The following is a 14,528-nucleotide window of genomic DNA, read 5'->3' as shown; positions in this document are numbered from 1 at the left end:
AGGAGGAGAGATAGAGACAGAGAGAGAGAGATAGAGGAGGAGAGATAGAGACAGAGAGAGAGAGATAGAGGAGGAGAGATAGAGACAGAGAGAGAGAGATAGAGGAGGAGAGAGAGACAGCTTATTTATTTTATCTTGTGTCCTTTAACCATTTGTACATTGTTAAAACACTGTATATATATATATATAATATGACATTTGTAATGTCTTCACTGTTTTGAAACCTCTGTATGTGTAATGTTTACTGTTAATTTTTGTTGTTTTTCACTTTATATATTCACTTTGTATGTTGTCTACCTCACTTGCTTTGGCAATGTTAACACATGTTTCCCATGCCAATAAAGCCCTTGAATTGAATTGAATTGAATTGAAAATTGAATTGACAGAGAGAGAGAGGAGGCGAGAGATAGACAGAGAGACAGAGAGAGAGGAGGAGAGAGAGAGACAGAGAGAGAGAGGAGGAGAGAGATAGACAGAGAGATAGAGATTGTGATTGCTGACCAGTAAATTGTCTCGTTACTGAAAACATGGTGCAAACAGAAGTCATTGTCATTATTTTATTCTCCATTAAATCATTTCTAATTTGTTTCATTTTTTTCTCTCCCCTCGGTGCCTTCAGACCAGAAGTAGTAGCCAATCAGAAGGAACAAACTCATTCCCTGATGTGAGTGTGTAATTCAACCTGAAAGAGTTATCAAGTTACTCATCGATCACTAATAACAAAACACATCATCATCAACCGACGTTTATGTGTTAAGGTATTTTATATATATATACTGTTTAAATAGGAAATCATCTTAATAAGCAACATTGTTTAACATATATTAGTATCCTCATCTGAAAGCACCCTTGGGCAGAGCACCCTGGGTAAAGTGACCCCTTGTCTGCGTGTCACAAAGGATCTTGAACAAATGGCCAATAATGGGAGGACGTTGGTCAACATCAAGTCAAAGCAAGCTGGTTTCTAGGAGACAGAGGGGGAAAAGACAGTGATAGACAATTCTGTGATCCACATCCTTAATTAATCATTATAATCATATAGAGTGAGTACCAAATTACACCCTATTCCCTATATAGTGCACTACTTTAGACCAGGGCGGGCACCCTATTCCCTGTATAGTGCACTACTTTAGACCAGGGCTGGCACCCTATTCCCTACATAGTGCACTACTTTAGACCAGGGAGGGCACCCTATTCCCTACATAGTGCACTACTTTAGACCAGGGCGGGCACCCTATTCCCTGTATAGTGCACTACTTTAGACCAGGGCTGGCACCCTATTCCCTATATAGTGCACTACTTTAGACCAGGGCGGGCACCCTACTCCCAGAGATGCACCATATAGGGAATAGAGTGCAATTTAGGACACGGACAGAGTTTCTCTGTTTACAGGACTGAAATGTTTCTCTATCAACCCAACAAAACATTTCACAGCAGGTGAACCCAGATAGTTAATAAGTTGTTATTCCTGTCACTCCAGTGTAAAATTCAGAGTCTATAAAAATATTGACATTTACTTGAACATACATTTGTTTTCTGACTGTGTTATTAAAAACGTCCATATGTCCATATCCACTGCACAGTGGGATGTACTGTAGCTGGGACGATGTACTGTAGCTGGGACGATGTACTGTAGCTGGGACGATGTACTGTAGCTGGGACGATGTACTGTAGCTGGGACGATGTACTGTAGCTGGGACGATGTACTGTAGCTGGGTCGATGTACTGTAGCTGGGACGATGTACTGTAGCTGGGACGATGTACTGTAGCTGGGACGATGTACTGTAGCTGGGACGATGTACTGTAGCTGGGACGATGTACTGTAGCTGGGACGATGTACTGTAGCTGGGGCGATGTACTGTAGCTGGGGCGATGTACTGTAGTTGGGGCGATGAACTGTAGCTGGGTCGATGTACTGTAGCTGGGTCGATGTACTGTAGCTGGGTCGATGTACTGTAGCTGGGACGATGTACTGTAGCTGGGACGATGTACTGTAGCTGGGACGATGTACTGTAGCTGGGACGATGTACTGTAGCTGGGACGATGTACTGTAGCTGGGGCGATGTACTGTAGCTGGGACGATGTACTGTAGCTGGGACGATGTACTGTAGCTGGGACGATGTACTGTAGCTGGGACGATGTACTGTAGCTCTACGATGTACAGTAGCTCTACGATGTACTGTAGCTGGGACGATGTACTGTAGCTGGACCGATGTACTGTAGCTCTACGATGTACTGTAGCTGGGGCGATGTACTGTAGCTGGGACGATGTACTGTAGCTGGGACGATGTACTGTAGCTGGGACGATGTACTGTAGCTGGGACGATGTACTGTAGAAATATTGTATAAAATAAGGCAGTCTGTTTCAGTAGGATAAACCTGATACAAACATTTCTGTGAGAAAAATCATCTTTCCAGTCCAAAACATCGTTTTTCTTGTTCTCATATTTCTGCTGTAGCGGGATGCCGTGAGTTCCTTTTGTCGGTCAACAGCGTTTGTGAAATCCACAGACAGGTGGGGTTGCCGATGGAAACGGGGTTGCCGATGGAAACGGGGATACCTCGTCACTTGTCCAACTGAATGTATTCAACTGAAATGTGACACAAACTCGCAGAGGTGATAAGACAACAACAACAACAACAACAGCTTATTCCAACAAGTTAAATGTCCCGATTCCCATCCATGGACTAAATCACTGAGACGTTATAGACAATTCAACTGTTGTTTTACAGTGCAATACAAAGATGTCCATTCAAACTGATACTGTACTAAAATAAAATGTTTATAACGTTAATGTTTTCTTATGGATAATAATCCTCCTCATCATCGACAAGACTCAGAGAGTTATATAATAGGATGTTATTCAGCTTTGGCTTGTCTTTCTTTCATCTTTTCTTATTTTTGTTCTAATTTCTTCATCATCAGATAATTCATTACTCATTTTTTTTCCCGTTTTATAAAGAAAATATGGAAGATTTAAAACAAAATAAAAAGACCAAATGGTCTGTAATAATGACCTAGCTATGACCAAGATGTCTGAATGTTTGTGTCTTTCACCAATGGCCTGAGGACAGTTAATTAGCTCCACCCACTGAACACCCGTGACCACACCCCCACCCCGCACAAACGTATGTCTCTGGATGCATCCCAAAATGGCACCCTATTCCCTTCACAGTGCACTACATTTGACCGGGGCCGATACGGCAATAGTGCACTACTCTTGGCACAGCCAGAAGAGGACTGGCCACCCCACATAGCCTGGTTCCTCTCTAGGTTTCATCTTAGGTTTTGGCCTTTCTAGGGAGTTTTTCCTAGCCACCGTGCTTCTACACCTGCATTGCTTGCTGTTTGGGGGTTTTAGGCTGGGTTTCTGTACAGCACTTTGAGATATCAGCTGATGTACGAAGGGCTATATAAATACATTTGATTTGATTTGATGATTTGTTCTGGTCAACAGTAGTGCACTATAAAGGGAATAGGGTGGTATATGGAACGCAATTTTAGTGTGTTTAGGACAGCCTCGTGTCCCATCCCGTCGCTACAGGTCCTCTAGTGGACGAGGTGCTTCTGAAGGACAAAGAAACAAAGGAAGTACAGCTAGAAGACATAGTAAAAGGTCATGGTGGCAGCTGGTGGAGGTGGAGTGTAGTTCGACCTGGTGGCCACCGGGGGGCGATATAGGGATTTATCCGGTCGGAATGCCCACCACACACTGGGTAGTACGGTCTGACGTGGATTTGACATTGTTGGCCATCCCAAATGGAACCCTATTCTCTATATAAAGTGCACGTCTTATGGCCAGAGCCCCATAGACTCTTTTATCCTAAAAGTAGTGCACTATATAGGGAATAGGGTGCCATTTAGGAGGGAAAACTGTGTAATGTGACCTGTCCCATCAGCTGATCCTCCAAACAGTTTTTCATTGGAGGTGCCTGAGACTTGAAACCACCTGACATCTCAATGTTCAGTTTGTTTGTGTGTTTCTCCGTAGCTCTAACCAACAGTGCAGTCAGTCTGCAGAGAGACAGTAACATCAGCCGGCCTCTGACTGACAGAGAGACAGAGAGAGAGAGAGAGGCAGGGGGAACCCGTGTGTGAGTACTAAGGGGATGGTACGTCCATCACCAGGTTGGCTGGGAGAAGAACAGTCCCTTACACAGCCTCCCTGGCAGCAGTAGGAGCATACAGACAAGCCCACCAGGCACTGGTAGTTTATAAGGACTCTGAGGCGCCGTGTGTCTGTCCATCATCCATCCTCAGCTAGCGAGGTTTTATGTACGAAGCAAGAGCCTGGTGTTGCTGCAGCACGTCCGTCCGTCCGTGTGTGTTGTCTCTGTTGGACGGACATGTGGACGCTTGATGGCGTGTTACAGAAGCAGAAGAGTGAAGGCTTGGTAGCCCCTGGACGGACAAGAACCAAGGAGGGGCCCGGGGCCTGGCGTCGACCCCAGTCAGGGTGCTCCTACTCTGGGGGGGGACGCAGGCTGTGCAGCTTCCTCTCGTCCAGGCCTTTCCAATACTTGAAGTTGTTGTCCAGGTGCTGCATGAGGTTGGGAAGGTCTGCGAACGCTGGGGACAAAAGATCATTGAATGATTGATTTAGGACGGATTAAAATGAGGCTGCACAGTCAGTACCGTCAGTACCGTACAGATGTACTGACTAAGTCTCTCTGGAGAACAGCAGTCTGATAAATGGCCAATATGTAAAAGGTCAAAACAGACAGGGCAGCACATGAAGGTATCTAGCAAAGAACAGCTTTAAGAGTAAAGGTATTCAGCATTAAATAATGATCCAGAAAGATCCTGATAGTCTATAGGACAACAGATGTGTGGGCCTATTGTGGACTAAACAGGAGACTATGTAGTTACAGTGGGGCAAAAAAGTATTTAGTCAGCCACCAATTGTGCAAGTTCTCCCACTTAAAAAGATGAAAGAGGCCTGTAATTTTCATCATAGGTACACTTCAACTATGATAGACAAAATGAGAAAAAAAATTCTCCAGAAAATCACATTTTAGGATTTTTAATGAATTTATTTGCAAATTATGGTGGAAAATAAGTATTTGGTCAATAACAAAAGTTTATCTCAATACTTTGTTATATACCCTTTGTTGGCAATGACAGAGGTCAAACGTTTTCTGTAAGTCTTCACAAGGTTTTCACACACTGTTGCTGGTATTTTGTCCCATTCCTCCATGCAGATCTCCTCTAGAGCAGTGATGTTTTGGGGCTGTTGCTGGGCAACACAGACTTTCAACTCCCTCCAAAGATTTTCTATGGGGTTGAGATCTGGAGACTGGCTAGGCCACTCCAGGACCTTGAAATGCTTCTTACGAAGCCACTCCTTCGTTGCCCGGGCGGTGTGTTTGGGATCATTGTCATGCTGAAAGACCCAGCCACGTTTCATCTTCAATGCCCTTGCTGATGGAAGGAGATTTTCACTCAAAATCTCACGATATATGGCCCCATTCATTCTTTCCTTTACACGGATCAGTCGTCCTGGTCCCTTTGCAGAAAAACAGCCCCAAAGCATGATGTTTCCACCCCCATGCTTCACAGTAGGTATGGTGTTCTTTGGATGCAACTCAGCATTCTTTGTCCTCCAAACACGACGAGTTGAGTTTTTACCAAAAAGTTATATTTTGGTTTCATCTGACCATATGACATTCTCCCAATCTTCTTCTGGATCATCCAAATGCTCTCTAGCAAACTTCAGACGGGCCTGGAAATGTACTGGCTTAAGCAGGGGGACACGTCTGGCACTGCAGGATTTGAGTCCCTGGCGGCGTAGTGTGTTACTGATGGCAGGCTTTGTTACTTTGGTCCCAGTTCTCTGCGGGTCATTCACTAGGTCCCCCCCGTGTGGTTCTGGGATTTTTGCTCACCGTTCTTGTGATCATTTTGACCCCACGGGGTGAGATCTTGCGTGGAGCCCCAGATCGAGGGAGATTATCAATGGTCTTGTATGTCTTCCATTTCCTAATATTTGCTCCCACAGTTGATTTCTTCAAACCAAGCTGCTTACCTATTGCAGATTCAGTCTTCCCAGTCTACAATTTTGTTTCTTGTGTCCTTTGACAGCTCTTTGGTCTTGGCCATAGTGGAGTTTGGAGTTTGACTATTTGAGGTTGTGGACAGGTGTCTTTTATACTGATAACAAGTTCAAACAGGTGCCATTAATACAGGTAACGAGTGGAGGACAGAGGAGGCTCTTAAAGAAGAAGTTACAAGTCTGTGAGAGCCAGAAATCTTGCTTGTTTGTAGGTGACCAAATACTTATTTTCCACCATAATTTGCAAATAAATTCATAAAAAATCCTACAATGGGATTTTCTGCAAAAAATGTTCTCATTTTGTCTGTCATAGTTGAAGTGTACCTATGATGAAAATTACCGGCCTCTCTCATTTTTTTAAGTGGGAGAACTTGCACAATTGGTGGCAGACTAAATACTTTTTTGCCCCACTGTATATTGTACTGTACTGTAGACTATGTAGTTATACTGTAGACTATGTAGCTGTACTTTAGACTATGTAGCCATACTGTAGCTATACTGTAGACTATGTAGCTATGCTGTAGACTATGTAGCTATACTGTAGACTATGTAGCTATACTGTAGACTATGTAGCTATACTGTAGACTATGTAGTTATACTGTAGACTACGTAGTTATACTATAGACTACGTAGCTGTACTATAGACTACGTAGCTGTACTATAGACTACGTAGCTATACTATAGACTACGTAGCTGTACTATAGACTACGTAGCTGTACTATAGACTACGTAGCTGTACTGTAGACTACGTAGCTGTACTATAGACTACGTAGATGTACTATAGACTACGTAGCTGTACTATAGACTACGTAGATGTACTATAGACTACGTAGATGTACTATAGACTACGTAGCTGTACTATAGACTACGTAGCTGTACTGTAGACTACATAGCTGTACTGTAGACTACGTAGCTGTACTGTAGACTACGTAGCTGTACTATAGACTACGTAGATGTACTATAGACTACGTAGCTGTACTATAGACTACGTAGATGTACTATAGACTACGTAGCTGTACTATAGACTATGTAGTTATACTATAGACTACGTAGCTGTACTGTTTAGACAATAGATGGAAAACTGACAGCTGACGGTTCTGTAGGCCCGTGGACCAATTTCCAAAAATTATAATTTTTGTACATTATTTTTGGAACTCAAGTCGGGGTCTCAACTTCCTGTTGAGAGTTATAACAGAAGAATACACACGGTGGCACTTCTTACTGTTGAGAGTTATAACAGAAGAATACACACGGTGACACTTCTTACTGTTGAGAGTTATAACAGAAGAATACACACGGTGACACTTCTTCCTGTTGAGAGTTATAACAGAAGAATACACACGGTGGCACTTCTTACTGTTGAGAGTTATAACAGAAGAATACACACGATGGCACTTCTTCCTGTTGAGAGTTATAACAGAAGAATACACACGGTGACACTTCTTCCTGTTGAGAGTTATAACAGAAGAATACACACGGTGACACTTCTTACTGTTGAGAGTTATAACAGAAGAATACACACGGTGACACTTCTTACTGTTGAGAGTTATAACAGAAGAATACACACGGTGACACTTCTTACTGTTGAGAGTTATAACAGAAGAATACACACGGTGACACTTCTTACTGTTGAGAGTTATAACAGAAGAATACACACGGTGACACTTCTTACTGTTGAGAGTTATAACAGAAGAATACACACGGTGACACTTCTTACTGTTGAGAGTTATAACAGAAGAATACACACGGTGACACTTCTTACTGTTGAGAGTTATAACAGAAGAATACACACGGTGGCACTTCTTACTGTTGAGAGTTATAACAGAAGAATACACACGGTGGCACTTCTTACTGTTGAGAGTTATAACAGAAGAATACACACGGTGGCACTTCTTACTGTTGAGAGTTATAACAGAAGAATACACACGGTGACACTTCTTACTGTTGAGAGTTATAACAGAAGAATACACACGGTGGCACTTCTTCCTGTTGAGAGTTATAACAGAAGAATACACACGGTGGCACTTCTTACTGTTGAGAGTTATAACAGAAGAATACACACGGTGGCACTTCTTACTGTTGAGAGTTATAACAGAAGAATACACACGGTGACACTTCTTACTGTTGAGAGTTATAACAGAAGAATACACACGGTGGCACTTCTTCCTGTTGAGAGTTATAACAGAAGAATACACACGGTGGCACTTCTTACTGTTGAGAGTTATAACAGAAGAATACACACGGTGGCACTTCTTACTGTGGGTTTGTATCAACAGTTTTCCTCTTGATATGTCAGTCACTGACAGTCACTTACCCATGTCAGATAAAACACATTTAGATCGGTACATTAGTCTAGCCAGCCTTAAGGTGTTAGGGAAGGTTGCTCGTGATGCGAGCGTCTTTGCCCCCAAAACACTGACTGTGTTAGCTGCTGAGCTGAAGCTTAGACATTAGATTCAGGGAGCTGCTGAGCTGAAGCTTAGACATTAGATTCAGGGAGCTGCTGAGCTGAAGCTTAGGCATTAGATTCAGGGAGCTGCTGAGCTGAAGCTTAGGCATTAGATTCAGGGAGCTGCTGAGCTGAAGCTTAGACATTAGATTCAGGGAGCTGCTGAGCTGAAGCTTAGACATTAGATTCAGGGAGCTGCTGAGCTGAAGCTTAGTCATTAGATTCAGGGATCTAACTAGTCACCAAGTCCTCTGTTATATGGAGCAGATAGGGTTAACAGTCACTACCATCCCAAGCATCGAAACACTGTTAGCCCGCTGAGCTGAAGCCTTAGATCAGGTAGCTAACGTAAGTCCTTACCATCCCAGGCATCGAACATGTCTGTGATGAAGTAGTCTATGAAGGAGATCTGGGACTTAGGAATGCTGCAGGTGTTCCTGTCAAACACAGGCATGACCACCGGTAGACTCTGCCTCTTCTCCTCGTCAGTCTGAAACACACACACACACACACACACACACACACACACACAAACAGTGTCTTTAATGAGTGTGTACCAATATTTCCTGACTGGCACAGTACATCAAATCAAAACAATCAATGAATGCTGCTCCAGTATGCTGTGTGTTTCCCATTCCACATCAGCTAACTGCTGAATGCCCAAAGGTCCTCTGTTCTACTGTATCTATTAGTGTTCCACACCGCAGCATCACGTCTCTCTCCTCTCCCCACTGTCCTGTACCTGTGCAAAGTATTCCTCTGAGATGCGCCCGGCCCATTCTATGCACAGCTCCAGCGGTCGGCACGGATTGGAGATGTCGGCACACTTGATCAGCATGCGCTTGACAAGGATCCGGTTGTCTGGGGACGTTAGGATGCCTTTGACAGACTCCTCGTCGCCGATTCCCTAAGGAGAGGGGACACGGACACACACACACACACACACACACACACACATACACACCGTCAGCTCTAGAGCACACACATGATTTTAGTTAGTTTGATTGCTAACTGTGTTAGAGTTAGTTTGATTGCTGTGTTAGACAGGGTTAGTTTGGTTGCTGTGTTAGACAGGGTTAGTTTGATTGCTGTGTTAGACAGGGTTAGTTTGATTGTTGTGTTAGACAGGGTTAGTTTGATTGCTGTGTTAGACAGAGTTAGTTTGATTGCTGTGTTAGACAGAGTTAGTTTGATTGCTGTGTTAGACAGAGTTAGTGTGGTTGCTAACTGTGTTAGACAGAGTTAGTGTGGTTGCTAACTGTGTTAGACAGGGTTAGTTTGGTTGCTGTGTTAGACAGGGTTAGTTTGATTGTTGTGTTAGACAGGGTTAGTTTGATTGCTGTGTTAGACAGAGTTAGTTTGATTGCTGTGTTAGACAGAGTTAGTTTGATTGCTGTGTTAGACAGAGTTAGTGTGGTTGCTAACTGTGTTAGACAGAGTTAGTTTGGTTGCTAACTGTCTTAGACAAAGTTAGTTTGATTGCTAACTGTGTTAGTCAGAGTTAGTGTGGTTGCTGTGTTAGACACAGAGTTAGTTTGGTTGCTGTGTTAGACAGTTAGTTTGATTGCTGTGTTAGACAGTTAGTTTGGTTGCTGTGTTAGACAGAGTTAGTTTGATTGCTAACTGTGTTAGACAGAGTTAGTTTGGTTGCTGTGTTAGACAGTTAGTTTGGTTGCTGTGTTAGACAGTTAGTTTGGTTGCTGTGTTAGACAGTTAGTTTGGTTGCTGTGTTAGACAGTTAGTTTGATTGCTCTGTTAGACAGTTAGTTTGATTGCTGTGTTAGACAGTTAGTTTGATTGCTGTGTTAGACAGTTAGTTTGATTGCTGTGTTAGACAGTTAGTTTGGTTGCTGTGTTAGACAGAGTTAGTTTGATTGCTAACTGTGTTAGACAGAGTTAGTTTGATTGCTCTGTTAGACAGTTAGTTTGATTGCTGTGTTAGACAGTTAGTTTGATTGCTGTGTTAGACAGTTAGTTTGGTTGCTGTGTTAGACAGTTAGTTTGGTTGCTGTGTTAGACAGTTAGTTTGGTTGCTAACTGTGTTAGACAGTTAGTTTGGTTGCTGTGTTAGACAGTTAGTTTGGTTGCTAACTGTGTTAGACAGTTAGTTTGGTTTCTAACTGTGTTAGACAGTTAGTTTGGTTGCTGTGTTAGACAGTTAGTGTGGTTGCTAACTGTGTTAGACAGAGTTAGTTTGGTTGCTAACTGTGTTAGACAGAGTTAGTTTGGTTGCTAACTGTGTTAGACAGTTAGTTTGGTTGCTGTGTTAGACAGTTAGTGTGGTTGCTGTGTTAGACAGAGTTAGTTTGGTTGCTGTGTTAGACAGTTAGTGTGGTTGCTGTGTTAGACAGTTAGTTTGGTTGCTGTGTTAGACAGTTAGTTTGATTGCTGTGTTAGACAATTAGTTTGGTTGCTGTGTTAGACAGTTAGTTTGGTTGCTGTGTTAAACAGTTAGTTTGGTTGCTGCGTTAGACAGAGTTAGTTTGGTTCCTGTGTTAGACAGTTAGTGTGGTTGCTGTGTTAGACAGTTAGTTTGGTTGCTGTGTTAGACAGAGTTAGTTTGATTGCTAACTGTGTTAGACAGAGTTAGTTTGGTTGCTGTGTTAGACAGTTAGTTTGGTTGCTGTGTTAGACAGTTAGTTTGGTTGCTAACTGTGTTAGACAGTTAGTTTGGTTGCTGTGTTAGACAGTTAGTGTGGTTGCTAACTGTGTTAGACAGAGTTAGTTTGGTTGCTAACTGTGTTAGACAGTTAGTTTGGTTGCTGTGTTAGACAGTTAGTGTGGTTGCTAACTGTGTTAGACAGAGTTAGTTTGGTTGCTGTGTTAGACAGTTAGTTTGGTTGCTGTGTTAGACAGTTAGTTTGGTTGCTGTGTTAGACAGTTAGTTTGGTTGCTGTGTTAGACAGTTAGTTTGGTTGCTAACTGTGTTAGACAGTTAGTTTGGTTGCTGTGTTAGACAGTTAGTGTGGTTGCTAACTGTGTTAGACAGAGTTAGTGTGGTTGCTAACTGTGTTAGACAGTTAGTTTGGTTGCTAACTGTGTTAGACAGTTAGTTTGGTTGCTGTGTTAGACAGTTAGTGTGGTTGCTAACTGTGTTAGACAGAGTTAGTTTGGTTGCTAACTGTGTTAGACAGTTAGTTTGGTTGCTGTGTTAGACAGTTAGTGTGGTTGCTGTGTTAGACAGTTAGTTTGGTTGCTGTGTTAGACAGTTAGTTTGGTTGCTGTGTTAGACAGTTAGTTTGATTGCTGTGTTAGACAGTTAGTTTGGTTGCTGTGTTAGACAGTTAGTTTGGTTGCTGTGTTAGACAGTTAGTTTGGTTGCTGCGTTAGACAGAGTTAGTTTGGTTGCTGTGTTAGACAGTTAGTGTGGTTGCTGTGTTAGACAGTTAGTTTGGTTGCTGTGTTAGACAGTTAGTTTGGTTGCTGTGTTAGACAGTTAGTTTGATTGCTGTGTTAGACAGTTAGTTTGGTTGCTGTGTTAGACAGAGTTAGTTTGGTTGCTGTGTTAGACAGTTCGTTTGGTTGCTGTGTTAGACAGTTAGTTTGGTTGCTGTGTTAGACAGTTAGTTTGGTTGCTGTGTTAGACAGTTAGTTTGGTTGCTGTGTTAGGCAGTTAGTTTGGTTGCTGTGTTAGACAGTTAGTTTGGTTGCTGTGTTAGACAGAGTTAGTTTGGTTGCTGTGTTAGACAGTTAGTGTGGTTGCTGTGTTAGACAGTTAGTTTGATTGCTGTGTTAGACAGTTAGTTTGGTTGCTGTGTTAGACAGTTAGTTTGGTTGCTGTGTTAGACAGTTAGTTTGGTTGCTGTGTTAGACAGAGTTAGTTTGGTTGCTGTGTTAGACAGAGTTAGTTTGGTTGCTGTGTTAGACAGTTAGTTTGGTTGCTGTGTTAGACAGAGTTAGTTTGGTTGCTGTGTTAGACAGTTAGTTTGGTTGCTGTGTTAGACAGAGTTAGTTTGGTTGCTGTGTTAGACAGTTAGTTTGGTTGCTGTGTTAGACAGTTAGTTTGGTTGCTGTGTTAGACAGTTAGTTTGGTTGCTGTGTTAGACAGAGTTAGTTTGGTTGCTGTGTTAGACAGTTAGTTTGGTTGCTGTGTTAGACAGAGTTAGTTTGGTTGCTGTGTTAGACAGTTAGTTTGGTTGCTGTGTTAGACAGTTAGTTTGGTTGCTGTGTTAGACAGTTCGTTTGATTGCTGTGTTAGACAGTTAGTTTGGTTGCTGTGTTAGACAGTTAGTTTGGTTGCTGTGTTAGACAGTTAGTTTGGTTGCTGTGTTAGACAGTTAGTTTGGTTGCTGTGTTAGACAGCGTTTTAGTTTGAATCATGTAGTAACCAAAAAGCATTAAACAAATCAAAATATATTTTATATTTGAGATTCTTCAAAGTAGCCACCCTTTGCCTTGATGACAGCTTTACACACTCTTGGCATGAGGTAGTCACCCTGACTGCCCTGGACCATGACTGCCCTGGACCATGACTGCCCTGGACCCTGACAGCCCTGGACCATGACCGCCCTGGACCCTGACCGCCCTGGACCCTGACCTCCCTGGACCCTGACCACCCTGGACCCTGACCACCCTGGACCCTGACCGCCCTGGACCATGACCGCCCTGGACCCTGACTGCCCTGGACCATGACCGCCCTGGACCCTGACTGCCCTGGACCATGACCGCCCTGGACCCTGACTGCCCTGGACCATGACCGCCCTGGACCCTGACCGCCCTGGACCCTGACCTCCCTGGACCCTGACCACCCTGGACCCTGACCACCCTGGACCCTGACCGCCCTGGACCATGACCGCCCTGGACCCTGACTGCCCTGGACCATGACCGCCCTGGACCCTGACTGCCCTGGACCATGACCGCCCTGGACCCTGACTGCCCTGGACCATGACCGCCCTGGACCCTGACCTCCCTGGACCCTGACCGCCCTGGACCCTGGACCCTGACCACCCTGGACCCTGACCGCCCTGGACCATGACCGCCCTGGACCCTGACTGCCCTGGACCATGACCGCCCTGGACCCTGACTGCCCTGGACCATGACCGCCCTGGACCCTGACTGCCCTGGACCATGACCGCCCTGGACCATGACCGCCCTGGACCCTGACAGCCCTGGACCATGACCGCCCTGGACCATGACCGCCCTGGACCCTGACTGCCCTGGACCATGACCGCCCTGGACCCTGACTGCCCTGGACCATGACCGCCCTGGACCCTGACCGCCCTGGACCCTGACCACCCTGGACCCTGACCGCCCTGGACCCTGGACCCTGACCGCCCTGGACCCTGGACCATGACCGCCCTGGACCATGACCACCCTGGACCATGACCACCCTGGACCCTGACTGCCCTGGACCATGACCGCCCTGGACCCTGACCGCCCTGGACCATGACCGCCCTGGACCCTGACCGCCCTGGACCCTGGACCCTGACCGCCTTGGACCCTGACCACCCTGGACCCTGGACCCTGACCGCCCTGGACCCTGACTGCCCTGGACCATGACCGCCCTGGACCCTGACTGCCCTGGACCATGACCGCCCTGGACCATGACCGCCCTGGACCCTGACAGCCCTGGACCATGACCGCCCTGGACCATGACCGCCCTGGACCCTGACTGCCCTGGACCATGACCGCCCTGGACCCTGACTGCCCTGGACCATGACCGCCCTGGACCCTGACCGCCCTGGACCCTGACCACCCTGGACCCTGACCGCCCTGGACCCTGGACCCTGACCGCCCTGGACCCTGGACCATGACCGCCCTGGACCATGACCACCCTGGACCATGACCACCCTGGACCCTGACTGCCCTGGACCATGACCGCCCTGGACCCTGACCGCCCTGGACCATGACCGCCCTGGACCCTGACCGCCCTGGACCCTGGACCCTGACCGCCTTGGACCCTGACCACCCTGGACCCTGGACCCTGACCGCCCTGGACCATGACCGCCCTGGACCCTGACTGCCCTGGACCATGACCGCCCTGGACCCTGACTGCCCTGGACCATGACCGCCCTGGACCCTGACCG

The 14,528-nt window shown here is 45.5% G+C and overlaps 1 protein-coding gene across 1 annotated transcript in view; it reads right to left on the bottom strand.

Moving 5' to 3' along the window:
- Positions 1 to 2,891: 2,891 nt before the first annotated feature.
- LOC139411760 (high affinity cAMP-specific and IBMX-insensitive 3',5'-cyclic phosphodiesterase 8A-like) overlaps positions 2,892 to 14,528 on the bottom strand; it is a 183,310-nt gene continuing 171,673 nt past the window's right edge. Inside the window, exons 20-22 of the mRNA XM_071158488.1 lie at positions 9,245 to 9,409; positions 8,863 to 8,992; positions 2,892 to 4,570 (exon numbers count right to left, since the gene is read on the bottom strand). Of these exons, the coding sequence (XP_071014589.1) occupies positions 4,464 to 4,570; positions 8,863 to 8,992; positions 9,245 to 9,409 (402 nt within the window). The 3' untranslated portion in view covers positions 2,892 to 4,463. The remainder of the gene's footprint in view (positions 4,571 to 8,862; positions 8,993 to 9,244; positions 9,410 to 14,528) is intronic.

Source organism: Oncorhynchus clarkii, chromosome 6 (genome assembly GCF_045791955.1).
Source record: "Oncorhynchus clarkii lewisi isolate Uvic-CL-2024 chromosome 6, UVic_Ocla_1.0, whole genome shotgun sequence".
Classification (NCBI taxonomy): domain Eukaryota; kingdom Metazoa; phylum Chordata; class Actinopteri; order Salmoniformes; family Salmonidae; genus Oncorhynchus; species Oncorhynchus clarkii.
The sequence above is the reverse complement of the archived record's forward strand: the minus strand, read 5'-3'. Positions and strand labels throughout refer to the sequence as shown.